The 27,648-nt window shown below is 47.1% G+C and overlaps 2 protein-coding genes across 4 annotated transcripts in view; one reads left to right on the top strand and one right to left on the bottom strand.

Annotated features, from left to right (window-relative positions):
• The first annotated feature begins 419 nt into the window (after nucleotides 1–419).
• Nucleotides 420–27,646, top strand: LOC142064935 (alpha-2-macroglobulin-like protein 1). 3 transcript variants are annotated; one of them, XM_075110526.1, is made up of 36 exons: nucleotides 420–644; nucleotides 2,776–2,962; nucleotides 3,293–3,455; nucleotides 4,223–4,275; nucleotides 4,589–4,609; nucleotides 5,971–6,124; nucleotides 6,556–6,640; nucleotides 7,185–7,305; nucleotides 8,095–8,212; nucleotides 9,276–9,385; nucleotides 9,734–9,904; nucleotides 10,729–10,953; nucleotides 11,084–11,147; nucleotides 11,663–11,808; nucleotides 11,964–12,113; nucleotides 12,983–13,180; nucleotides 13,870–13,957; nucleotides 14,601–14,754; nucleotides 16,594–16,822; nucleotides 17,176–17,299; nucleotides 17,479–17,600; nucleotides 18,023–18,074; nucleotides 18,479–18,562; nucleotides 18,963–19,139; nucleotides 19,466–19,547; nucleotides 20,174–20,330; nucleotides 21,325–21,399; nucleotides 21,612–21,783; nucleotides 22,230–22,444; nucleotides 22,739–22,954; nucleotides 23,345–23,460; nucleotides 24,141–24,231; nucleotides 24,520–24,588; nucleotides 25,812–25,914; nucleotides 26,609–26,650; nucleotides 27,464–27,646. In XM_075110526.1, exons 1-35 carry the CDS (start codon nucleotides 574–576, stop codon nucleotides 26,647–26,649), a joined length of 4,404 nt encoding a protein of 1,467 aa, XP_074966627.1. In that variant the 5' UTR covers nucleotides 420–573; the 3' UTR covers nucleotide 26,650; nucleotides 27,464–27,646. The 3 variants fall into 3 exon arrangements, with proteins under 3 accessions (XP_074966627.1, XP_074966636.1, XP_074966646.1); XM_075110535.1 differs by lacking the exon at nucleotides 27,464–27,646 and adding an exon at nucleotides 27,203–27,442; XM_075110545.1 differs by lacking the exons at nucleotides 22,230–22,444; nucleotides 23,345–23,460; nucleotides 24,141–24,231; ... (2 more) ...; nucleotides 26,609–26,650; nucleotides 27,464–27,646 and having other exon boundaries at nucleotides 22,739–22,918.
• The window catches only part of LOC142064950 (alpha-2-macroglobulin-like protein 1), a 28,970-nt gene continuing 25,542 nt past the window's right edge, over nucleotides 24,221–27,648 (bottom strand). The window contains exon 36 of the mRNA XM_075110573.1: nucleotides 24,221–24,317. The gene's annotated coding sequence lies outside the window, so the exon portion shown is untranslated. The remainder of the gene's footprint in view (nucleotides 24,318–27,648) is intronic.

Genomic DNA, 27,648 nt, shown 5'->3' with positions numbered 1-27,648 from the left:
TGGGTCTGGCCAGAGGCTGCAGGGCAGCAATGAAACTTCAGAAAGAAGTAAATAATACATAAAAAAGAAGTTCTACAGAAGAGCCCTGAAAAAAAATTCACTGACATCACAGAAAATTAATTTGCCCCAGGATGTTTCCAGTGAAATCCTGGTGAAGACACCTTTGTAAAAATTGGACCCCTGTACCAAACATAGTAACTGAGTACTCTTGGTGCCTTCAGCTGTACTGCATAAGGCGGCAGAGCAAGACATCTCCCAGTGAAATATCAACAAGCCTTACAAAGCTTCGAGGCAAGTGCCTTTGGTGATAAACACTGTAATGTAAAACTTGGTAATAAACACTGTCTCCACCCCTTCCACCCGCCCACGTACCAGCCCCAGCCATGCGCAGCATGATTTCCACCTTGTTTTGAAGCCAAAAGAGAGACAGGCACCCTGTCAGGGCAGGAGCTTCATAGTCCTTCAGCTCTGGATGAGGGGGAGAGGGAAGAAGGAAAGCAGCAGAAGCAGGGGCAAAGCAGGGACAGAGGAGAGGCTCACCTTTCCGTGGAGGGATTTGACCTGCAATCAGCTATGTGGAGCATCACTTTCCTGTGGGCCAGCATCCTCCTCCTGCCTAGCATGGCCGAAATGCCTGCAATGCTGTAAGAACCTCAGCTGCTTCACATACGCGCTCTGATCTGTGGGGAATCCTGGGGCTGGGGGTGGTGGTGGTAGTGTGACAGAAACAGGACAGAAGTCGTAAGACCAGGAGTGTTTTTCCAAAGAAGCAAAATTTCTCATATTCCCAAGGTTTTACTTGGTTCTCATCCCCCTGACACTCCCCCTACTCCTTGGCTCTCCCTTTAGTGCCTTTTATGTAGGCCATGTATTTCTGCAAGTACTCAGGCAGAATATCTCTGCCAGCTTGCTGCATGTGTTTAATTCTGACCTGCCAGCATCTCACATCTCCTACTGTGCTCCACAATATATTTCCTCTTGGGGTATGATTTTGTCCCCAGAATCATAGGTCACTATTTAAATCTTTAGCAGACAAAGCTGGGTGCTTTTACAAACAGGGCCAACATGAGCCCAAGGTGTCTAGTAGGGATGCTCTTTGTAAAGCAATGTGTTCGTTCTGGCTTAGCTGGCCATCTGCTCCCTGAGACTAAGAAACCTCTGGCGAGGACAATTCCCAGCACTGCTTCTCTTCATATACTTTACCAGGAATGTAACTCCTCTTCCAGCAGGCACTGCTGTGATACTTGCTCTTGCCTTTTGAAGGCCTTTACTTTTGCAGCCATGGCATAAATGCAAACAGAAACAGGGCTGTGCTCAAACACTAGAAGTTACAGTGGGAAATATGTGACTGGGTCATAGCTGGGTTCCCTCCTGCCGTGTGTGGTGTGGCATGCACAAGTCTCATTTTAAAAATCTTCCAGTGGGAGTACAGCCTCTTCCTCTAGGATGTGTTCTGTAGGCTGACACAGCTCCTGCTCAAATGATGCTTTGTTGCTACCTGTTTCCCACTGTTTCTTTCAGCATGAAGCTTTGCTTTATGGAAATTCTGCTTGCTTAATAGGCTGTCTGCTGTCCTGCCTATATGGCAATGTGTTTTGTAGATTCATGAGAAAGTAATCCAGCCTGGATCTTGGGATCCTTGAATGACAGCCTGAGAGATGCTGTCTCATACTTTCATAGCTCAGAAGCCAATTGGCAATGGCATGTAAGAAAATGTTCCAGAGGAAAGGGTCATTGAGAACAAGGGAGGTTCAAGAAGTGAGTCTTTAGTGCTCATCCCATCCTTTAGCCCAGTGGCAGTGAGGAGGTGCCATGAGTCAGCTTAAGTAGGAAAATCAGAATGCTGTTGGCATCTTTTATCAGATCACCTACTATTAGCAGCAGACAAGCTGCTCAAGGCAGCTTGACAGCACTCAAGTGTGAAAGCACTCAGGGTTTTTGGCCAGTAGGACTTTGACTCCCCCTTGCCAGGGTGCTGAGCTCCAGCTAAAAACTGCCAGCAGGTCACGTCCCTGCCTCCTGCTGTTCTGATCTTTCCAGGCCCTGCCCTCCTGCTGCTGCAAAACATGCTGCTGGCTGAACCTGTCCAGAGGCAGTAAGTAGGAGAAGTCAGTGATAAGGGTTTTCAAACCTGCTAGAATGCTGGCTTTTCTTTGGTCCTAGTTGCTGCAGTGCAGTATAAGATGAAAAAAATCCAGTATGAACAGCTTCTTGGTGTTACCCGTGGGCACAGCCATGAGAATAGCCACAGAGGCGTAAGAGAGCAAGGAGGACAGAATGTAAGGAGCAGAAGGTACTCATGAGACTGTATCTGGGACACAAAGCTGGGACACCGGGTGTCATATGTTTGGCATTGGTTCTGAGTTCAAGGGCAGCTGATAGGACAGAAACCAGATAACCAACGAAGAAAACTGAGTGATATGTAGTGTGTTTCAGTGAAGAAGCTGAAGTCTCAGAAAACCTGCAATGTAGCCAAGCTCTGCTGCTGATCCCTTGGGTGACACGTGGAGGTCTCTTCACCTTATTTTGACTTTCAGTTTTGGAAGCAGTGACTTTATCTTTTGACAGGTGCATGCAGCATGTAGTGCAGACTCAGTGTTAATGGCTGCAGTACCAATAGATGTGAAGAATGGTGTGATCTTGTCCCACTGGCATCGTAACAGTGGAATGAAGAGACCAGAAGTCATATTAGGAAGTACCCAAATCCTATGGTCAATACCTGTCCTCTTAGAAAATCAGTTTTGCCTGACCTTTTTTTTTTTCTTTTTTAAATAGAAATTATGCTGTGGCAATACCATCTCAGCTCTACTACCCCTTCTCAGAGACAGTGTGCCTCCAACTCAGCAGAAAGCAAGCAGTCCCAATCCATGTAACAGTAACCTTGGAAAGCAGAGCTGGGAATGAGACTCTGATCACTCAGTCCATCTCTCAGCTCACCTTCTTTCATTGCACAAGCTTCCAGGTGAGGAATATACTTTCCAGGGTTGTCAGTAGGGTGGATGACACATGAGCTCTTGCTGGACAGAAAGGCAAATAATTGTGTCTTCCCATGGGGACATCTTAATAGGGTACTAGATCTTCTGCTTCAGTCTGTATAGGTCTGCCAGTGTCCTTCCTGCTGTGCAGCCCCACTGATATTTTACTCTTCTAGAAAATATTCTGATAAGTACTGTGAGGTCTTTCAGGGCAAGAACTGGAGCAATATAAAAGCAGTATCATAATTGTTATTCTAAAACCCTGAGGATCCATGAACGGGATCCACCCTGAGTGATGGTTGCAACTATGCCTGCAGGTCCCTCCTCCTGTTGGAAACCCCAATGAAGTGGCTTTTATTGGGATCACAGTCCTGGAAGCCAACTCAGAGTATCAGAAGAAACAAAAAGTCCTAATCAGGCATGCAAACAAGAAGACTTTTATCCAGACAGACAAACCTGTGTACAAACCTGGACAGATTGGTATGGACAGAATGCCATGTCTTGTGAGAGACAGTGCAGTCTTCAGGCCACAAAATATGGGGTAGCCACTAGAGCTTGGAGTGGGGCCTGCTCTGCAAGGGAGATGGTTTACAGAATTCATCTGCCTTCTAGGCTGTTTCTGCTCTGATTCTGTTTCTGATTTGGGGATAGCTCTCTCCTTGTCAGCATAGCTTGTGTTTTCCCCAGTACTAGCCATACTCAGACAGCATCCCAGTGTGAACAGGACTTGTGTGTTTTGGCTGATGCATGAGAAAAGGTTCAGATGCCTTGGTGTTATACTCATGATTGCTCCAGTCAAAGCCACAAGAGTGTGATAGTGCCCTAAAGCCCTCTCCCTCCCACAGATTCCCTCAGACAAGGATCACGGTCCTGCAGGCCCCATCACTGCCCTAGTACAGCTCAGATCACCACAGGGTACAGCTGTTTGCCCAATGCCTCTCCAACCTTTCCACTGGCATGACCTTCACTTCGGGCAAGACTGAGTGCCTCACCACAGATCCAATATCCAGAAAAATGCTGTTTCACACCAGCACAACTAGCCTTCCCAGAAACCCCACGCTGTCTTTCTTACCACTTCTTTTCTAGCAGGCTGCCAGTGCATAGCGGGGCTTTGAGCATGGGCTCTAGATGCTACCCACACCCTCTCAGTGAAGCACATGGGCACATCTTTCTTAGCCATCCATTCTTCTTATTATTAACAGACTTGATTTCATTTCAGCCAGTCCTGTTTTTCTTTTGCCCTATAGTCAAGTTGCGAATTGTAACCTTGGATCAGAACTTTATTGCCAGCAAAGAAACGGTAAGTTGAGAGGGGAGAAACCTTAATAAGTCTGGAAAAGCTATGGACTGCCTCCATGACTTCTGGGTCAGTTCTTGGCCCAGCTAGGTGACCCATCTGTGGCCAGCTAGTCTCAGTGTTGCTTTTGGTGCTTATAAACAGCAGTGGGCACCGCCTGCAATGCAGGACCTGCTCATGATGTTGGGTCACAGGCAGTCCCAGGGAATTGCTTAGGGAAGACTCATGGATGGTTGGGAGATAAAAAAATGCAAGGGAGGTGGATGGTAACTTACCTGAAAGCATCCCACTAGTAACTGTTATTTCCTCCCCACAGCACCGGCTGGTGGAACTGAAGGTAAAGCACCTACTTTATGGAAAGTTGTGATCTCTTCTCACCTTGGGAAAGGCATAGGTTTGGAAATTATTATAGGGAAATATGGATGCAGAAAGCCAGTGCCTCAGAATTAATGGGAACAGTCCTCAAATTCTTGCCCCTACTTCCTTTAGTATCCACACAAGTTTGGCAGTGCAGTGCCTTGATACCAGTCACACAGGTTTCCCTGCAGTAAATGGTAGGTGCCACTGAAAACCATTCCAGCAAACTTTTCTAGAGTGATCACAAACTTTTAGTCCCTCTAGCCTGTGAACTGAAGATGTGTGAAAATCCTGAAGTTTCTTTAGGAGACTTTAATATCTAACATAGAGAAAATAAAAGTTTGACCAGTTAGTCTTGTGGCTACACAGCTAGAGAAACTTCCTAAAGCAGCCTTCAGGATATTATTCTTAAAATCTGTTAGTTTATTTTCAATATTATAGGTAGAATATGGACTGCAATCACCTGAGCTGAGGAAAGATACCTGAAAGCAGTGGGGATTTTGTAATAACCTATGCAGACAAGTCTCAGTTCCAACTAGCAATTGGCAGTAGCTAATGCACATTTGCATGCCATACCCACCAAGCAATCAATACATAAGCACATGGTTTCTGAGACACATACACAATGCTTTATGCCAGTTTATACAAAAGTAGCACTCTGATCCAGCTTCACCGTTTCAAACCACAATTCCCACTTTTTCTGTATGTTTATAAAGCACCCATCTTTAAGTCCTTCCTGGTTGGGCGGTGTGACTGTAGCCAGAGTTCTGCACCTTGCCCTCCCAGGAACCAGCACTCGGGGAACATTGTCCCTCATGGACTGACTGTGACAGTCAACAAAGCCCCCAAATGCCCTTGCACCCCAGGTCTTTATATCCTCTTTTCTATATTGAGCCTCATGGTCCCCTGCATGAAGTCCTGGACTCATTTCCCTAGACTTTCCTGGGTATTCAAGACATCAGACTCCCCAGTAATCACTCCCAGGTAGTTCATGCCTTAGGTAGCATGTGTTGTCAGGATTGACCCTCTCCACAGTGACCTGGGGCAATGCCAGCCTTTCTTAGTGAGACAGACAGGCAGTAAACCACAGTTTTGCAGCAGTCAGTGAGGTGGCAGTGCCACCGCAGAGCAATATGATAGATTGACTTTGTCAATGAGACAGGGAGAAAAGCCCTATTCTCTTTGAGCTCAGACTCACCTGAGCACTGTAGCTGTGTAATAGAGCTGGGCTCTCAGGACAAGAGGATATATGCTCAGACCATGCTGTTGTAGCTTAGACGTCCTGCAGAAGAGTCTCTTTTTGCACTGGGAAATAATTGCTCTCTACTACTGCCTATGCAGGACCCCAAAGGGAACCGAATTGCACAGTGGCTGAATATTACACCTGTGGGAGGCATTGTGGATCTGTCCTTCCCTCTGGCTGCAGAAGCACCTGTTGGAGAGTACATCATCAAAATGCCCGACCGGACACATACCTTCAGGGTAGATGAGTATGGTAAGAGTCTCAGGGAGGTGACAGCAGCAGAGAAAGATGTATTGCCTCCAGCTCCCCTCTCTCACACAGAGCTGAATGGGCTATGCAGCTGTGAACAGCTGCTCTAGTTGTGCTAGCACCTGAGATGTCCAACTGCCTGCCAGTAGGTATAATCACTGACTCACTCAGGCCCACTGGCTTTCTCCCTCCCACATATCCTGAGCATGGACTGAGGCACTGTCCCACAGCTGTGCTCTGGGGATGAGACCAAGACTGTCTACTCCCATCACACTCTCTTGGCTTGGCCGCTGGTACATTGCTACCAGGCCCTGTGCTGGTAGTCAGGGAATGAAAGGAGAGATTTCTTTTCTGTGAACAACTATTTGTGGAGGATTGGAACAAATGAGCTCTCTGTATTCTTACTGAATTATATTTCTCTTGCTTTCACACAGTGCTGCCTAAGTTCAGTGTCTCCATCCAGATGCCTCAGGTGGTCACTATCTTGGAGGAGAACTTCCATCTCCACATCTGTGGCATGTGAGCTGACTTATCGTGGCAGAAGGTGCATTCTTACTGGTTTGGAAATGGCACAGCTATCAATAACTGAGCTCAAAATGGTCTCTGCCAACCTTACCCAAACCCCAAAGTCTGCTACCCTGACATCCTTTGCTAAGAAATTCTCCTGGACTCTCACCTTTCCCCATATTGTTTCTCCCTACTTCTTTCTTTGTAAGTTTGAAGGTGTGGCAGCAGATCCCCTCAGTGGGGCATGTGCCCTACAATACAGTACCTCTGCTGCATTGATTAGTGCCAGAGTGGAAGGAATAATGACTCAACTTATGGCCAGCACAATGTCCCCTACCACTGCCTGGTGGGACTAGTGTTGACTTGGAGATAACTCACCTGCCTTCTGTCTCAATCAGATGAAGTCAGTTTAACTTCTTGGCCTCTGCTGAGCTTATGAACCATGAAGATACTGTAGGCTGCTGACTTGTATAGCTGCAAACCACAGGCTAAAGCTGAAATTATTCACCTTTGAGCAGTGTTTCTGTATGTAAGTCCTCTCTGCTATGCTTGCCAGGTACACGTACGGGAAACCAGTACAAGGTAGTGTGAAGGCTGTGGTCTGCCGTAAATATATCCACTATAATTGGAAGTCTTCCAAAGCCAAGCGCAGTATTTGTAAGGATTACACTGGTGAGGTGAGCACATGGGACATCCCTCCTCTTGCAAAAGAGAGGAACAGAGGCAGAAAAAGGGAAAAATACTAAAGGAAGGAGTGGGACAGACATCAGCTATTGAAGCAGGATGCTTTTTGCTGGGGGATGAATGACTGATATGTCCTTAACTCCCCAGTGTAACAATCTTAGCTCCTCTCGGTGATTTCTCTGACTGCACTTAGATGCACTCAAAGGAAGAAGCATCTGTAGGCAAGCTAACTATTGCAAATTTGCCTGCAAAACAGGTATTGCAACATGACAATAAAAAATACACACACTGCCTACAGTGATTCACTTCCACTAGATGTTCTTTAGCACCACCTTTTAACCTCATGTGAACACCTATGTGCTGTTTCCCAGAAAGAGCTGTTTTGGAGAGACAGACATTATCTCTTGCACCTCAGCTAGCAATTGCTAGGGTTGAATGAATGTATCTGTATTTGTTTATATATTTTTAAGTAACCTAGCACATATCTTAAAGATAAATCCTGCCCTAGCAGAAGGAATCATATTGTCAGGGAGAAATGACAACGTGTGTTTGCTTCTGGCACATGAGTGAGTATGTAAAGATGAGACACGTGTGAAACAGCATCTCCTATTAGTGACTCTCCACAGAAAAGAAGTATGTTTCATGTCCGTATGGGAGTTGCTCCTTTAACTCAAGTGTCTTAGTTGTGTAGTTTTAGACTTCTGGGCCTTGGGCTTGATCTGCACTACAGAAGGGATTAGCACATCTGTGATTGGTTAACAGATACAATTTCACATCCCCAGACAAACAAGGATGGCTGCTTTGCCACTGAGGTGAACACTAAGATCTACCACCAGAAGCGTAGTGACAATTATGATTTCAACCTGGAAGCTGTGGCTTTTCTGAAAGAAAGTGGAACAGGTAGCAAAAACTGATTCTACACTTCATGGAAAATCTTTTACTTTACACTCATGCAACAGGCTTGTCTTTACGTTTTCATCTGTAAGAGTCCTTATGGATCCTTGTGTCTTCCCATCAAACCACTGGAGCTTTCTGCACTGGCTCCCATAGGGTCAAGTGTTCAGATGGTTGTGTCTTCGCTGGGAGCACCATAGCAGCATAGATGTTCTCATGTACCATACCACCCAGGTCTAACTCACAAAGGATATGTGATTTGTCCCAGTTGCAGGATGGGCTTTACTAGTATGTCTATTCCTCCACAAGCTGCTGTGGCCAGTCCAGCTCTGACAGCCACCTTGGTTAGTCAGAGATGGGCAGGAGCTGCTTTTTCTCATCTTTTAGTGATAGTAGAAGTATACGCAGAGATGTGCCAGGCCACGTTCTTTTGATCTTAAACTATACTTTAGGAAAGTCCATTGGAATGAGGAGATACTCAGAGCAACCAGTGTAACCATGGTCCTGACTGTGTACAGTTAATTGCTCCTCATCAGATTTATCTCCTCATCCCAGATAAGGAGATGAGGCTACTTGTCCAGAGCTACTGTTAAATATCCCATCCTGTAAGGTTTCTTCTCTTACAAAATTTTACAAACCATTCCTTACAAGGAAATAATTTGCAGCGACTTGCTGAAAGCAGTGACACACATTCACTTAGCAAACAACTGCAGTGATTTCAGGTTGGTACCACATGGTAAGACAGCAGACTGTAAACTAATGTGGTGAAGGCAAGGAAAAATGTTGCCTTCTAGTGATTCTGCTGTAAGAATGGGAGGAGAATGGATGTGGACAATTATGAGTAGGGCCACCTTAAACAAAGTCAGAAAAAGCATTTGAGAGCTGTCTGAGACCTTCTGGTAGATTGCTGTCATTCTAGCAAGTCAGAATGTAGGAGGCACTATTGCCAAGTGTGTGTGTGTTAAATGACTCCTGAAGTTACATAGAGAAACAAAAATTGCTATGAGTGATAGTCCATCCCTTACCTCAGAAACGATACTCACCTGCACGTACCTCCTGTCTGTCCTAGGGGTGGAGTTCAACACCACTGAAAATTGCAAGGTCACTTTTGATATCACAACTCTCCAATTCTGGGGGACAAGCTACTACTATCAGCAAGGAGCTCCCTACTATGGAAATGTAAGTGAACAGGCCAGAAACATGGAAAGCCCAGCAGCTGGGCCTAAGGGGATGGTGGGCACAGAAGTACTGAGCCCTTGCTCTGAGCTGCCCAAAGCTACTAGCACAGTCCTCTGTCTCAGCCTCTCCTCTGACATCTCTACCAAGGGGTAATCCAAATGTGTGACCACAGGATAGGCACATGGCTTTCTCAGATGACATAGCTGCTATATAAATGGGGAGGCGTTAGGGGAGTTAGAGTTCCCACTGAGAGTGCCATGGCAGAGAGGGGAACTGGGACTTCTACTGGGAGACAGATTTTCAGTCCTGACACCTCCAATTCTCTGACTGTTCTCTGCATCGTTACAGCTGGAACTCAGAAGTGCCAATGGGACATACCTGAAGAACAAGGAGGTGATTCTTACAGTGTCCTATGGTAGCAGGAAGCAGACCAAGACCTACTTCACGGATGACACTGGGATGGTCTCTTTCACCTTAGAGACATCAGCATGGGGCAACAGCAGTAAAGTTCTACTACAGGTTAAGCCAAATAATTACACTGGATTTGGCTAGCACTAAGCAGTGCAACCCTCAGACCTATAGTCTATGTCATTGCCTTGGTATAACTAGGGAGATGGAGGCATGGAGCAGTGAAATGGTAGATCTAAGGCAAGAGAAATAGGCCATAGCAGAGCCAGGGTTCTGGCCCCTGCTGCCACACACAGTTCCTGAGCAGTCAGAAGACATGATGAGAGCTGGGGCAGTGGACAGACGCCCCATGAAGTTGTCATGGAGATCTACCTACATAGCACTTCTGCTTGAGGTGGAAAGGGCATTGTGGGGCTGGGCAGGGACAGAAAGCAAAGGAAGAACTCCCACATGGTATGGAACAGGAAGATAGGAAAGGAGCTAGGGAAAAAGTAGCTGAAAATACATGTGGAGAAGAAAACATCAGTGACCAGTTTGCATTATGTTTCCTCATAGCATAAGACTTAGAAGAAACCTGGGATATAAGAGGCAGAAAACTTGGGAGAGAAAGAAGGAAGGCTAGTATGGAACCAGTTGCTGCAAGCCAATCTGGAGCAGCGCAGGTAACTAGGATGTAAGGAGCTAAACAGGGATGCCACCAACAGGGAATGAACAGAGGAAAGATTGTATCTTTGTTTATGCACTAGTTATCCCAGAGCGTGGTGAAGCAGGCAATGCCAGATTCCACAGAAAGGGGCTGTCTGAGCTTGGCTTAGGTGGAAATAGAGACCTTACCCTGGTAGAGTTCAGAGCCCGCTGTCCAGTCGGTCTTTGTTTTGGCATGGGGAGAGCTGTAAGAAATTGTCAGACACCTAGCCACCTTTTCTGTGCCACAGGCAAAGACCCAGCCAGAGGACTTAAGCGGCCGAAATACGAAGGTGTCTTATGGCAGTGCATCCCTCACGCTGAGGGCCTTCTACTCTTCCAGCCGCAGCTCTGTGAGGATCCACCCAGTGCAGACAATGCTGCCCTGCAGGGACATGCAGCAGGTCACTGTGTACTATCACATCCTAGCCACAGAGCTAGGGGATGGGGCTGCCAGAACAGATTTCTACCACCTGGTGAGTGCAGGGCAGTGCCAGCAATGAGGTCAGCTTTGAGACGGGTCTGTGTCAGCATAGGGCCCTTTGCTGGCCCAGAGACATAGAGCAGAGGCACTATCAACCCTTTGCTCTATTCACTACCCTTTAGGTTTTGGCCAGAGGATCCCTTGTGCATCATGGCCAAACAACAGTACTTCTTGATCCACAATTAGGTAAGAACATCTAAATACCAGGAACAGATTAAGGACCCAACAGGAAAGCCCTTCCAGCCTAAATGGAGAAGGAGAGAAAAGAGATCTGAGACCAACAGGAAACAACAGAGCTGGCAGAAAAAACCAAGAGGAAATGGCAAATATGCTATCTTTCTTCTGCCTTCTAATTTCCCTAATTTATTTTATGATCAAATGATGAAATTGTGAGTTTATCTGCCAACCAGGAATTATCACAGGCCTCCAAGAAAACTCACAGAATCTTTTCGCTGGACTCAGGTGGAAAGTCATTTCTCTTTCAAGCGCACACAGTTGCCAAGATCCCTCATGATGTAGGGTCACTGCTACAAAATGGCACTAACCTACATCCTGGTCTAGCTGTGGCTTCCTCAGAAGCAAGGCAGAATAGTTTTTATCCAAGTAACTGTACAGAAGTATTATAGAGGATGAGCATGTTGCTGCTGTAATTCTTAAAGAGCCTCTTCCTATACTTTCTCTATTTCTCCTTCTTCCTTCAGGTCAGTATAGTGGGGCTTTCAATGTTACCCTACCCATTGACCTCATGTCACCCATGGCTACCTTCTTTGTTTACACTGCCTTCCCTGAGGGACAAGTGGCAGCTGACATTTTCAGTCTGAAAGTCTCCAAGTGCTTCAGGAACCATGTAAGTTGTGTACAAAACTTAAGGGGGCAGGTAGGATGGAAGGTAGCTAATTAACTACAAATTGGAAATAGATGTCCATCAGAATCCAGTAGCCACAGTCTCCGCTTTCCTTCCTGTGTCAGTGTCTTCAGTCCCTCTTTCTTCTGCTCTTTCAGGTGAAGCTTGGCTTCTCAGACACAGTGGCTCTCCCAGGATCGGCTGTCCGTCTCCATTTGCAGGCTGCACCAGGATCCCTATGTAGCATCCGTGCTGTTGACCAGAGTGTCCTTCTCCTGAGGCCAGAGGCTGAGCTATCCAGGGACAGTGTGAGTCACTTTAGTGCTAATATTGGAGAGATGCCTTTTGTGTATCTGGTTGCAGGCACTGGTTAATTAGGCGTGGTGGATATACCAACAAGTACTTGAATGGGGACAGGGCATGGCTTAATAAGAAAAAATGATGGCCAACATCAAATACCAGTCAAAATTTCCAGTCTCTACAGAGGAATTTAATAGAATAACCCACTGTCATCCCCAAGTGAAGCCCAAAGCCACATCCTTGTTAAACTTAGAGTGCTTTGCCACAGTGGCAACCAGGTGGCAAGAGGTTTCCATCTCCTGAACCAAGTTATGACAGTGCTCTGAAAAAAAATGTTATGTTTAAAAAAATGCCTGATGTGCGATAGGCTCCATGTCATTGTTCCAGCTCACATGAACCAGACAGTCCTTCCATTCACAGACTGAACTATAAGTGGTGTCTTAGCAGTGGAAGGTTCACATTTGTCCTATAGGCCTGGGATGCAATGGGTCTAAGGACTCTTGAATTGCCTCTTGACACTGTCTTGGTGGATCCAGGGTGTGTCTTCAGTCAGACAAGAAGCTATCTAACGCTTTTACAGGGAAGGTGTCCTCACTGTACACATTGAGCTCACAAGTACGATCTATGAGCTAGAAGTGGCTGCAGCTACGCAGCCGTACTCCAGAGGGTTTTGTGTTCATCTCTGGTGCTATGCATCTAAAACTTGTGGAAGCTCTCCATAAAGCTCGAAACCTTTGGGGCTGGGCTTTTGTGGCAGGCAGAATCTGAGCTCTTCCCCCGGTCACAGAAAATGGTGGTCACGGAAAATCTCTGGATAGACATAAAAATCTTCCCACCTCTCACACTGGCCTGTACTGGTTTCATTCCCTATCTACAGGTGTACAATATGTTCAGCTTTTCTCAGGAGCACCCCAGCACCCTCACAGACTCTTACAGTGACTACTGTACTAGCCACAAGAGCCCAGGAATCATGAATTCCCCTCAGACCACCCTTCCACCAGGAACAATGTCACCATTCATGAACAACAGATACTCTTATGCAGTGTCCCAACCAGATGTTTATGAACTTCTGAAGGTAAATCTAATTTCCAGAAAACCTGAAATATCAGAGCTGAACCCTTTTGTATCCCAGGTCAGCACTGGGTAGCGTCACAGACTGTCTTTCCTGTAAATGCTGGCAGCTTCAGGTTCTGAATTTGCCAAGCTTCTGAACTGAGAGATCTCTGACACTCCATGATCCCAGCCTGATAAATTCCCATCAATTGCACAGAGCCATAAAATGCAGCTCCCAATTTATCCTAAGCTAAAGACCCTCAGACTTTCTAGGGGTTGGAAGGAGAGGAGAGTTTCAGCCTGAGACAGAGAAAATTGGAGGTTGGACAAGCAAAGCCCCTGAGAGAAAAGGGGGACTGGAGAAAGGAGGGAAAGAATAGTAGAAAGGAATAGCAAGTGAAAGACGGCAACAGGTCTGTTTTAGGGTGGGCAGCAAACTGTGTTGACAAAATAATGACTTTGTGTGTGGGCATGCACATTTGAGTGGTGTCTCCCACAGTCCTGACTGGAGAGAGCCTCCTTTAGCGTGAGGTGCCAGGATCAGGCTTTGGGAGCAAGGTGGTTCTGCATTCTCTCCCTGTATAGATTTGCAGGTGAGGCTGAGGTGCAAGAACACAGGGTGGCTGATATCCTGGGAGGCAGGGGCAGAGCCAGGCCCTCAGACACAACACCCCCTCCACTGAAATCTTTTCTTCCCCTTCTTTCCTCCAGAATTCAGGTCTAACATTTTTAACCAGCCTTAAAATCAAGTCTCCAATTGAGTGCCATACCCAGACCACTTTCTACTACGACTACATGTGTACATCTCGATTTATCCTGTTTCTTTGGAAGTCACGGGTAACATACAGGCTGCACAAGGGCAGCTGAACATGCAGTGTGCTGAGGAACTGGGGATGGTTTCCAGAGAGAAGTGGGAGGTTGCACAGATGTGCACCACAGGAAGAGGGGAAGAGTCCTGACATGTGTTTGTGTGTGTGCGCCCAGTGGTCTGGAGGGGCAGAGGGATGGCTGCATAGCAAGAACCTGCTTGGAAGCTTCTGCTGGCAGGCAGGAAGGTAATATGGTCAAAGGGGGAAATGAGGCAGCTGTCTCAGGAAGGAACATTTGTTTGTAAGACTAGGAAAGGTCTTTCTGGACACCAGAGAATGATTGCCAAGAAAGAGTGCCAAGATTGGCACTGGGCAGTATCTAGGCCTTTCTGCAGTGGCTGAGAGCAAAAGTGTGAGTAGGTAGCATTCCTCATGAAGGAGCACACACATGCTTAGAATCCACATGGTCTCTTGTGTTGTCTAGTGGAAGACAATAGTGAAGTAGGTTGAGGGCATCTTGGAGAGGACAAGGGGGATTGGAATGGGAGTGGGAGGGATGAACGTTTCCCAGCTGAACTCTGTTCTGATTTCACAGTTGCTCTGCCTTTGAATGAATGCTTATATTTCCAATAGCTTATGGCGAGCTGGCAGACTTGGACAACTTGGACCCAGAAACAGATGCTGCTGTTGAACGTGCTGAGTCAGAGCATGTTGAGCTGGGTAGCGAGGCAGGACCAGTACGTACCTGGTTTCCAGAGACATTCATCTGGACTCTGGTTCCCATCAAGTGAGTAATTATGGGCTGTGGCCTCACATGGATTCAGACCTCCTACCAGCTACAGCAGAGAGGAAATGGGCAGGAGCAGATCCAGGGCATTATTGCCTTCTGTGCCCACAAACAAAAGGGAGGTGTGAAGAAGTGGATAAGAACAATGGAGGTTTGGTTCAGTTCCTGGCTCTGCTTGAGATTTGATCCTGGGGAACTTAAAATTAAAGAATCCTATAGGATAAAAGAGGCCTCCAAAGGTCTGTAGCTCAGCATCCTGCACAAGACAGGTCCAGTTAGATCAGGTTGTAAAGTACTCTGTATCTCCAAGGATGGAGATTCCATACACTATCTGGGCACCTGTTCCAGTGTTTGACCATCTTCATGGCATTTTTTTCCTCATAGGTCAAGTCAGAATTTCCCATGTTCCAACTTGTGTCTGTTACCTTTCATCCTGTCAATACACACCTCAGAAAAGACTGGTTCCATTGTCTGTACACCTTCCCAATAGGTAGATTTAGAAAGCTGAAAGATCTCCTGCTAGCCTTTCTCCCTTAAGTCTGAAAACGCCAGTTGTTTCAACCATTCCTTGTACATCAGATGTCCCAGCCCTCTTACCATCTTGGTAGTCCTCCACTAGACACATTGAAGTATGTCAGTATTTTTCTTAAACTGGAAAGCAAAATGGGAGACAGTACTCCAGATGTGGTCCCACAATTGAGGAATACAGGGGGAAGCTAACTTTACTCAACCCAGTGGCTGCAGTCATCTTAATACAGTCCATAAGTAGATGGACTTCATTGCTGTAAAGGCACATGAGATGTCTCATGCTCAACTTGTTTTCTGCCCCGTGTCTTTTTCTGCAGATTTGCTTACTAGCCAGTCACTGCCTAGCCTGTACTGTTGTATGGTATCATTCCATCCCAGATACAGAATATACCCATTTTCAAGCCCATTTTTACAGCTTGTCAAGGTTCCTCTTAACAGTAACCTTTCCCTCCAGCATATCAGGACCCTCTCCCCAACAAGACATAGTCTGCTAATACACAACAAGATTAGTCTGTTAATCTTGCTGAGAATGTGCTCTCTCCTATTATCCAGGTCATTAATAAAGCCATTAAGCAGCATTGGCCCAAGTGTCAGTCCCTGAGGGATGCCATGGGTAAACAGCCATCAGCAGGACTTTGTGTCACCAATTACCATCCTTTGTCCCCAGCAGTCCAGCAAACTTTTCTGCTTACCTTATCATCCACTTGTCCAGCCCACACTAATGTGGCTACAAGGATACTATGGGAGACTGTGTTAAAGGCATAGCTAAAATCTAGTTATGCATCATCCACTGTTCCCCTCTTCACACATCTCAGCTTTCTTAATTCTCCCACATGCCAATGTTCTCCATCTGTAAAATAAGATCTCTACCACTCCATCTCATTTGGCTGGATTATGCCCATTTCAGGGCATGGACTGTCTTCTGTTTTGTGTATGCAGATCTGTAACTGACACTTATAATGGTGACTGTCAAGCCGTGGTTGGGAGTTTGGGTGGTAGTGTGGTGGAAGTGTCACATGATACTCCCTGGCACAGGCTGGATGTGTAACATGGACCCTTGGGAGCCCTGTGTGTCCACACAAAACAAGAATTTGATGTGCAGCACTGTCCAGAAGCAAATTTTGGTTTGCATTTGCCTCTCAGTTCTTTCTTGCCAACCTATTTGCTATCCTTCCCATATCTCTGTCCTACTTCCTAGGAACCCCTAAACCTTCACACACACTTCCAGTTCATAGTCCTTCTCCATTTGTCTTCCCAAGAGAAATCTTCACAGGGATGGGGACAATCCCTTATACTCTGTTCTGTCCTCAGTGATTCAGGGGCTGCTGAGCTAGCTGTCACAGTACCTGACAGTATCACAGACTGGAGAGCCATGACCTTCTGCACCTCAGAGAGCCATGGGTTGGGCATCTCAGAGACCACCAGCCTGCGGAGCTTCAAGCACTTCTTCGTGGAACCCACTTTGCCCTACTCTGTCTTCCGGGGAGAGTCATTTCCCCTAAAAGTCAAAGTCTTCAGCTACCTGAAGCAGTGTATGGTGGTGAGTGGCTCCCTCCAGGATGGTTTTTGGGCAGGGGTGTGTGTGATAACAGTACTTTGCTGATAGAGACCCAGACAAGGGACTGCCTTTTCCTGCATTGGGCAAAAAACACCAAGAAAGCTCTTCACAAAGATCTACGCAGAGCCACTTCTGTCCAGCTTATCCCTCCCCAAAAGCTCAACCCTACAAGACTGCAATGTCTGTGGGCTGTTGCTGTCCCACAGATATTGCAACAGAGCCGTCATCATACTCACCCAGGGCTTCTGAGCTTGACTGACATTTGTATCAGGGAGCTGAAATGAAAAACACAGCAGCAGCTCTGTAACCAGAACTCCCTTTTGTTTCACCTCTAGCTCCAGCTTAGCCTAATGGACTCCAGGGATTTTGAATTTCTGCATGCAAATGTCAGGTTCACTATTTGTCTGTGTCCTGATTCAGCAAAAACATTTTTCTGGGACGTGAAGGCTACAAAATTAGGTAAGGGGACAAAGGAGGGGCAGGAGTGGGAGGCACTGGCAGAGCTGCTTGAGGAACCCAGAGCTGGGCTAGAAGGGAAAGTGGCCTATTTTTCAAAGCATGAGTGAGCAGCCTTAGGCTGAGCAAACTAAAATGTAGGCATGGATGTGCCAACTGGCCTCTGATGTTTTATTCTTTAGGGAAGGTGAATTTCACTATCACTGCTGAGGTGACGGAGCAGGAAGATGTTTGCACTGAGAGTACAGCTGTTGTGCCGGAGTCTGGAGGGAAGGACACAGTGGTTAAACACCTACTGGTGAAGGTCAGAGTATGCTTCAGGGTCCTGGTGAGGTTAGAACTGGGTCAGGCTCAAAATGGCCTGGTGGGTGGCTCTGGGAAGGGAGAGATGGCCAGACAGCTAAGCGTGTTTCTTAGGGATGCTGGTCAAGGAGTGATTCGAAGGGTAGGTTGGACTGGGGCATGAGCTGAGCACCTCAGTTGATGGGACAGAGATATCAGATCTACTTGCTAGCAGGGCAATGGGGGCAAAGGCCATGCAGCAGCTCAGAAACCTGCTTCCCAGTGAAACTTCACTGCCAGCATGCATACCCCTACTGTCTGACTGAAGTTCTTTGCATGGCCCATGAGGATGGAAAAGGAGCTTGCAGGAAGGTGTAGTATTGCAGAGCTTCTATGTCATTTTACTGCTCTCCCTTCTGAACTAAACAGCCTTTTCCCCACCAGGCAGAGGGGCTGTTGGAGGAAAAGACCCACACGTCACTTCTGTGCCCTAAAGGTAGGTGCACGTATGCCAGAGACAGGGACTGTCTTACCACCGGGGCTGTACATGTACACAGGGAAAGGACACCAAACCTAAGAAGAAGTGGTGTGTGAACAACTCTAGGGCTATCTAGAGGGGCATGGGGAGGCTAAAGTCAGGGATTTTGGAGCTTTTATGGAGAGGCAAATCCACTCAGCTCTACCCATTACTACAAGCTCCTGGCAGCACCAAGCCACTGCCTAACCACATCACACCCACTCATCAGTGGGCGTCCTGATCTCTGTGTCATCCTCTCTTTTGCATGTTGATTTCACCAACTGATGAGATGATACCAGCCTTGTTTACACCATCTCCTGGGGATGCCTGTGGGTCTGCCGTCTCCCTCCTGCCTGTTGTTCTCATGCTTTTGCCATTTGCAGGAACTTCAGCCTCAGAGACAATCACTTTCACTATGCCAGAGAAAATGGTCCTTGGGTCGGAGAGAGCCCACATCTCTTTCTTAGGTGAGATTTAGGAAGGTCTTGGAAAGTAAGATTTTTCCCTGCAGAAGCCTTTTCTTCTGGTGCCACCTTGTCTGCTTTAGCAAATGGAGTAACAAGAGGAAATGTGTACAGTGAGGTATGACACTGGGCCCTTATGTCTTCCAGAGAAGCATCCCATCTCTCTTGTACAAGTGATGCTGGGCTAGATGGACGTATAATTTCACCCAGCCAAGGAAAAGACAGACAAGTACCATATCACTGTCCCTAGAGGAACAGGCTCTATAGACATTAAAGTTACCCTAGTGTGAGCAGAGGTGACCTGTGACCAGCCTTAGCAGTTTATCTGGAGAATCAGTGAGACCAGAAATTTATTACATGCAAGAATATGTAAAGCTCCCAAAGCTATGGTTCTGCTCTACAGGTGACATTTTGGGGACAGCACTGGACAACATAGATGAGCTCCTCCAGATGTCCAGTGGCTGTGGTGAGCAAAACATGATCCATTTTGCTCCCAATGTCTTTATCACACGATACCTTGAAGAAACAGGACAACTGACTCCAGAAATCAAAGAGAAGGCAATTGGCTATCTGGAAAGCGGTGAGTGGATTTCTGCTCATGTTGGGTTATTACGCTGGCGATGTCCACCACAGTAGGTTGTGTGGTGAGGATCTCAGCAGAGGTTTGGTGCTGAACAGGATTTGTGCAGCATCACTTGCCCAACACCATGGGAATTACAGCAGTGTAAAACAGGACGTTGTGTCTCAGCTGAACAAGGGATACGTGGCACCCCTCTGAAAGCCCTTTGCTGATTTCCTCAGAGATAATGCTCTCTATAATGATAAGCAGGATTGGCAGAGCGGATTGTCACCTTGAGCACACAACAGACACAGAGTATCTTCACTACCCCCAGCCTCTTCCCACAGGATATCAGCGGCAACTCCTGTACAAGCACACAGATGGCTCATACAGTGCCTTTGGGGAAGGAAGTGAGCCAGGGAACACATGGTAAGCAGAGATATCCAGACACAGTTGAGGAAAAACATCTTGACTGGGTAGACTAAGGCTGACTTGGATTTTGGTCTGAGGAAACTGAAGGAGTCTGGAGGTGTGGAGTTTTGAACAGAAACTCCTCCTGAAACTTTTTGGAAGAGAACCATGACAGTGAACTGACTTGAGGTACCCCTGTTTGATCATGCTCCTTTTCTGTCCTCATGGGCACTCTAACCGAGGCTGATTCTGAAAACTTGGCTGCAGACACTTCTTTCCAGGTTTTCCAGCATGCTTTGTGCCCAAACAGGATTGGGAAAGAGGCTGAGTGAGCTCACTAAATATCAGCCTTCATGGCTTTGAATCACACAAATGCACTCTGTTGGAATTAGCAGGGCTCTTGGGGAAGCACTGAACTGTTGGTGAATTTTTTTCTCTCTTGCTGCAAATGGATCTGAGCTCGAGCTTCAAAAGCATCTAACTCATGTGCATTGCTTCCAATTCTCCATCTGCACAGAGGCTCTGGCCTGCTGGTATTTCTCCAGGGATGAGATAGTGGAAGGCACAGAGATTCCTGTCTCCTACTGGAGATGAGCATCAGTGACTGGTTCATTTCAATTTTCTTCTCCCTTCCCTGGCTCTAGGCTTACTGCCCTTGTCCTCAAGACCTTCAGCCAAGCCCGGGACCTCATCCACATAGATGAGCAGAATATAAAGGATGCTGCCAGTGCTCTGATTAAAAGTCAGACTCCATCTGGCTGCTTCAAGAGTGTGGGGAAGCTTTTCAACAATGGTCTGATGGTATGACATGTCCTGGCTGTTCATTAGGTACCTCAGAGCACTTTCACTTTCTGGCCCAATTTGAGTGGCAAGAACAAATGAACCCTTCTGCAGGAGGGAGGCTCTGACGTGCCCAAGGTCACCCTTGGATGACACTCAGGATTGTGCTTGGTCATGGCGGCACTTTTTCAAGTTATGAATGATGGAGGTTTATATTTGATGATATACACATGGGAACTGAATAAGTGCCCTGCCCTAGCCCCATCTCAAAGGCTAATACATGCCTCAAAAATAAGTTTTTCAAGCTCTGTGTTATTCCCTTAGTAACCTGCTTTAGCTTGCATTATTATTTAGCTGCTGTTTCTCCTTCAGTCTGAGCTCCCCCTGTACAGAGAGAGTCAGAAATTGAGTGAATGGAGATTGATGGCAGCCACTCATGTGAGATTGACCTGGGCATGTGGCTGGGCATGTGCCCTGTAACACTCAGAAACACAGCACTTGTGCATGCACAGGCCCACACAGAGTACCACCAAAGTGGAGCCAGCACCACTTCGGTGGACAGGACCGCAGATAATTCATCCTTTAAGTGAAGAGAATGGTACCTTTCCCTTCCCCTTATGAAAGATACCTTTTCTTTTGCTCATCCATACCCTTGCTACCCTTGCTCCTGGCCCTCAAGTGAGGTGCCGTCTTGCAGCAGGGTTGTGGGAGCATCACTTTCCCCAGCACTGAAATCTGCTGCTGAAAATCTTTCGCAGGGGAGGGGAAAGGGGAATGTGTTCAGCAGAGGGAGGGAGTCAGCTACCCAGAGGAGCTTGGGGCACCATGGCTGAGAAGTGCTCTGGTAAGCAGGACCTGAAAGAGTAGATACCAGCCCTGGCACTTCCTTAGCAGAAGGAATAGGACCAGCACTGTTGCCTGCACTGGCTTTTGCTCAGAGACCAGAAGGCTGGAAAACTTCTCCCTGTTCTTTCTCACAGCAGCCCTCCTCTTCTCTGTTTTGTGGTGGCTGCAGGGAGCTGTGGAGGAAGGACTGGGGCTGACCTCTGTGATCATCATGGCTCTTATACACTCAGGGATGCCACACTCCGTGAGTATCAGCAGCAGGGAAGGTGTGTGTGTGCAGCCTCTCAGCAGGCAGTCCACTGGCACTCTGCCTTTTTGCCCACAGGGGTACATTACCAGTTTTCTCCCCATGTGCCCTGTCTCTGTTTCCACCCTCCTCTGCACATGTCAAGGCTGTATTCTCCCGCCCCCCCATACACCTTGCCAGAAACCAGTGTGCTTTCAATTGTATCCTAGGACCCAGTTGTGTGGAAAGCTCTGAAATGTATAAAGGACCTAGTCAACGCTGATACTGGCACTTCCAACCTCTACAGCCTGGCATTAGCTGCAAATGCCTTTGCAGTAGCAGGTGAAAAGGCCCTCAGGCAGAAAGTCCTCAAAAGATTGGATAAGGCTGCCATAATATCAGGTACCAAAGACTGTGGGGTAGGAGAGAAGGCCATTGTCAGAATTGTGTGGAGGTCCCAGGGCTGAATGACCAAGGGAAATGACAGTAGGAGTGGGGGGCACTGGCAGAACTCTGTGGGGACCCCAAGGCTTGGATAGCCTCTGTTTGCCAAGCTGTCATAGGCTATATCCATACTGTGAGGCAGACTTTATGGATGATCTCACAGTCCTGGTCTCCCAGTCATCCAAACTAGGGGAACTTCATGGATGTTGTACTGCTCCTTCCCAGCTTGTAGGCGTAGGTTTTTACTGGGAAAAGCAGGGTGTGACGATCAGCTAGGGAGCTATGCACCCATACCTTCTCCTAATGTATGTGTTCACTCAGTAGCTAGGTACAGGGGCTGACTAGAACTCCAAGGTCATTAGATACAGCTCCACGCTCCATAAGTGTTCCCACTCCACCTCTAGATGACCAAATATTCTGGAGTCGACAGTCCAAACAGGAAGAAGACTCCCTATATTGGTATCGGGCTCCATCTGTTGATGTGGAATTGACATCTAGTATCCTCATGGCTCACCTTTCAAAGTCAAGTTTGTCTTCAGATGAAATCAGAAAGGCATCCCAGATTGTGTCTTGGCTCACCAAGCAGCAAAACCCTTATGGAGGCTTTGCTTCAACCCAGGTAATCCCCTTGAGCCATCATCATCAGAGAACCTTCCATCAGCTATGGTTTGTGAGAGCAATGGGTTCTAGCACAGCCCATAGTAAAAAAAAAAAAAAAAAGATTTACAGTTCCTGGGAGTTGGGAAAAGGTGAATATTTGTATTCCTCTGAGCTAATCCCATGCAAAAAGCCCAAGGGGAAAGCTCAGCCATTATTGTGCTGCAGCTGCAGTATGAAGGAGGGAAAGGCTAAGGACTGGGCATGCATAGGAAGTAAGGATCCTGTTTTGCCTAATGTGTGTCTTTTTCCTCAGGACACGGTGGTTGCTCTGGAAGCCCTAGCCCTGTATGCAACCAAGACCTTCAGCAAGGATGGCCCTGATCTTCAGGCTTCTCTCTCCTCTGAGGGTTTCAACCAAAACATCCAAGTAGACAATATCAATCGCCTCCTGCTACAGACAGTGGAACTGCCATCCATTCACCAAGATTATACTGTGCATGTGCAGGGCCATGGGTGCCTCTTCCTGCAGGTAAGCCCAGCCAGGGAGAAAAGGTCTGTCTGGGGAAAAGCCCTGAAAGCCGGGGATCTGTCACCTTGCTACTGAAAACAGACTGCTGCAGTGACTTGCAAGAATCTGGGCTTCAAGGCTGGTAGGAGAAGCTGGGATCCAACAGGAAGGGAATAGCAATTCCCCTAATGAAATACGGATCATCTCCATGCAGTCAGAGCTATAGCTCTCCTCCGAGAAGTCCAGTGAACACCATCAGGAGCAGTGCACTAGCAGAACCTCCAGTTCCCCCACATAATTTTCTCTTATACTAGTGCAAGACAGCAAACAGCAGCCAAATGCTAGACAAGGATACTCTCCAGCAAACAACCCTGCTATTCTCTGCCAATTACCTTCTTTCTGTCCTGGCAGGCCACTCTGCGATACAACATCCCTCCATTGAGGAGCGACGTCACCTTTGCCCTATCAGTGCAGACAGAATGCACCGCACCCAATGCCACCCAGTTCCCTGTCACCATTCATGCTCGGTAGGAGACACTCAGTTGCCCCTTGCCTTCCCTGTGCTAAGAGGCTTCTGGCACCACAGCAGTCTCTTGATGGCCAGGATTCCCCTTCACTCATGAGGTCCAAGTGCTAAGACGTCCCCATTCATTTAGCTATGCTCTCCTCAGCTGGGTGAAAGGTACAAGGCCCAAGAGGGATGGCTCAGTCTGCAGTTGTATCTCATTATCATGCCAGTCACCACAAGTTCTCCCAAGGTCTATGGGTCTCACCCCTTTTTAGGATTAGGTCTCAAAGCACTAGTGATGTGAAGGTCCTGCAGGACTGACTGCTGACACTTATTCCTAAGCCTTCCCTCCTCTACTCCTGGTTGACTGTCACATCACTCTCCTCTGCTGTACCCCTGCATGACTTGGGACACAACTGCCAAGAGAGCAGGCAGAGGATGTGATGTTCTCTGCCATGTCTAGAAAAGGTTAATTCCAGAAGCCTTCCAAGGAATTTATTCTCCTTGGCTCAGCACAATTAAAAGAGAGATCAGGGGAAGCACAAAGATTTACTACAGTACAGGAACAGGTACACTTACAGAAGAAACACTGGAAGGAAAGGCAGATTCTTCCACCTGAGTACCAAAGCTGGGCTGGAGTATCTGGAAATCATGGCTCAGAAAGTAACATTAGCACTGTTCCCTGCGTTTCTGCTGCAGCTACACAGGGAACCGTGTGTCCACCAACATGGTCCTGATCCAAGTGGAGCTGCTGTCTGGATACATCCCTGTGACAGATTCATTGGAAGAGGTGAGATCGCGAGTCTGTGTCCAGCTGGGGTGGGAACAGTGATGGATGTTCATCACTCATGATTGTATGCAGAGCTGTGATCATTCCTGTGGGCAGACAAACATAGTTCTTTTCTTCCCAAGAAATCTTTATAAACAAAGTCTCTTCCAGGCCGCACCCTGCCTTCCCCTACCTCAAGGGCTTCCTTGGCCATGTGAACATTTTGCCCATGCTCTCGTAAGAACAAATATCCCTGAATATTTCTGCTTTCTGTTAGACTCTTTCTGACATTTTCCCCCCTAATTTCAGCTAAAGAAAATGCCTTTAGTGAAGAAAGTTGAAAGCGAAGCTGACCGAGTCATTCTCTACCTGGAGGAAGTGAGTGGAATTTAGGTTAACATCATCATTAAAAGACCTATGGACTGGCAGATAGCTTTTAGCTTACTCCTGTATCTTGTTCCATTAGTATTTTAAGCGTCCAGAGCTGTTGTTCCTGCACACCAGCCACATTTGCTGACATGAAGTGTGTTGTGTCAACCTGCAGTAGTTCAGCTGTAGAGCCTCTAGACAGGGCCACTTACCTTGAGTGAAATGAGACTGACTCTAATGTTAAACCTATGTCTGTTGGCACTGTTTGGAGACCATTAAAAGTCCATCTATAGTGTCTGATCAGGATTGGAGAGCAGTAGTAGGATACATCTAGTAAATTCAAGCAAGCCTGAATTCTTAGAAAGCCCTTAAGCAGCCTGAATGTAGTAGGTGGCATCCAAGACTGCTCTTGGAGTTTGCCAAGATCACTCAAAATTAAACCAGATGGTTGTGTGAGCAGCAGTGCTCGCTCCACAGCCTCATTAATCAACAGATTAACAATCACTCAAGCCTTTCTCTAGCTACATGCATATCTAAACAGCACCAGAAACAAGACCTGGCATGAATTTAAATACTTCAGAATTTCCAAGGAATGCTTCTACATTTCTCTGATTCTTCATCCTCAGGTGTCAATGAGCTGAGCTAAGCTAGCCTTACAGTAAGCAGGTTATTAGCACGTGGATGTATTAGACTTGCAGGGATGCTGCTTTCATTTCATCTACAGCACAGAGCAGAAAGGCACCACAGGGAAAGATTTCAGCTCAAGCTGCCAGGTAGCACAAGGTGGAACCCAATAAACAGCAGGTCATGTAACTACTACCATCCAGCAGACATTCATCCACACCTTGCATTTGTCTGCTTAATAATGAGGGTTGTGTGAGATAGGACTGTGTGTAAGAAAGTAGCCACCGAGGCAAGATGCATGAAGGAGCTCAGAGCAGAGCTGGATGGGAATGTGGGATTGGTTGGGAACACTAGCGCTACATTTAGATACCTCATGCGCAGTGACTTTGTGGGTTTGATGTCTCTCATGAGCTGAGTTAAACTTGGTGACCAAAAATGAGAGATGGCCACAGAACATGAAGTAAAAGGTATTTCTGAGATAGACTGGAAAGCAGAACAGATCTGTCACAGTGGTGAGGTCTCCACAGGAGCCTGAGTGAGAGCAGGTGGGAGGAATTGTCTTGCAGGACTTTAATTCTGACTCTCATCCTTGTGTCTCTTGATTTTAGCTGACTAGACAGCCTCGCACCTACACTTTGCTGGTGCAGCAGGACATGCAAGTGAAGGACCGTAAACCAGCTAATATCAAGGTCTACGATTACTACATGCCAGGTGAGCCCAGATACTGTACTGCAGAAACCACCCAAATATACCACTGGAAAGAAATTTTCTGAATTTGTCCAGTCTAAGGCGATACCATCCCTGACATGTTTACCTAATAGCCCCTTAGAAGCTCTCTAGTGATGGAGAGTTTCAAAATGGTAGGTCCTTCTTTCTCTGGTCCCAGAACTTGCATGCTTGGAGTTGGCATGTAGATCCGCTTAGGTTCTAACTCTCCCAACAAGTGGGGATCAAGGAGCTCAGAGCTGTGCTTTAGTACACTCATTTTTGGGGGGGGGGCAGCAAAGGCAGAGACCATAGTGAGGAGATGTCTTAGATGAGTGAGGGCCTCCTTAGAAGAATGACACTGAAAACAATTTGTTCTGTGGGGTTCCTAGTGGGATGAAAAGCTATCAATGTGTCAGAGATTGCTATTGCTTCAGAAGGTGAGGAATCCGTAACTGTAATGGAGCTATTTGGGACTTAGGGCTTCAAAAGATTGCAAGCCCCATGACTTGGGTGAATCCGGTCTAGCTGCACACAGAGTCTTTAACACATACCAGTGGTTTCATGCATCACAGCAGAGGGCACGTCATGGCCTGTAAGCTGAGGGAACACCTCTTCTAGAAACAGGCACAATACTGGGTTGCTTTAGTGAGTTTGTGGCAAATGTATCTCACCAGCACTTTTTTTCCTCATCTTCCAGAAGAAACTACAGTGACGAGCTACAGTGCCCCATGCGAGTGAGGTGAGGGCCCAACACCTCTTGTTGTCACAAGCGTGGTCCTGAAGAGTATGGAAAGGGAGGGAGACACAGGCAAGGGCCCCTGGTCAAGAAACTTGCCAGACTGGAGGTTCAGGGTAGGAAGTCATTAGCAATGCTAAGTAAGGGTGGGTTCCTGTATCCCAGTGGTTAAACTGAGGGAAAGGGAGAACTGAAGTGGAAGGGTTGAGGTGCCCAGCTCATGACAGAGTCGGTCCCAAGTCCTACCACCATTCCTGGCATTTTGCATCAACTATACTTCCTCAAGTCAACACAGTTCCTTTTCCTGGCACTTTCCCTGCAGTTCCACAGCCCTCCAGCCCTGTGCACATAAACCACCATATGTACCTTTACTGCAGAGCCTGACTCCTTTTCAGTGCCAAGCCATTCACAGTCTCAGCCTGGCTTCTGATCCATGCTAGGGAACAGGCACCTGCCCATTCTCTTTCCAGGCTGGGCAAAGGCAAAGCTTGAACTTGACCAGTGCCTGCTCCTGTTCTAAACTTTGCTTGCATCTGTATGCTTCCTTGCCAACAGCCCATGAGATGGAGAAAAACCACCTGCTTCGTGGATCATGTGGGGGAGGCACAAAGCCCTGCCCTGGGATGCCTGCCTCAAGCCCCACACTCTTAGTGGAGATTCTGCCATAGGTTTTGTACGGGTAGTCAGAGAGAGCCCTGTCCTTGGTGACTTGGCAGTCCTGTTTGGTCACAAGGTGCAAAAAACCCCCTGAGTTCCCAGTGGTTAATTTTAATACTTCAGGAACACAGATTTTTTTGTCCTTTGTTGTCTTCACAGGAAAAGGGACAGACCCGTCCTTTGCAGTCTCTGTCCGTCAGTCCTTTGTCACCCCTGCCAACAGCGATCACATGAAGATGAGAAGCAAAGACAAAACACTTGAAATTCCTTGCTGAGCAGTTAGTTTCTGAAAGGCTCAGACTGTGCCTGGCATCTTATTAAAAGTCAGGAGACTAGAACTGTCT

Source organism: Phalacrocorax aristotelis, chromosome 1, assembly GCF_949628215.1.
Source record: "Phalacrocorax aristotelis chromosome 1, bGulAri2.1, whole genome shotgun sequence".
In the NCBI taxonomy this organism is placed as follows: domain Eukaryota; kingdom Metazoa; phylum Chordata; class Aves; order Suliformes; family Phalacrocoracidae; genus Phalacrocorax; species Phalacrocorax aristotelis.
The sequence above is the reverse complement of the archived record's forward strand: the minus strand, read 5'-3'. Positions and strand labels throughout refer to the sequence as shown.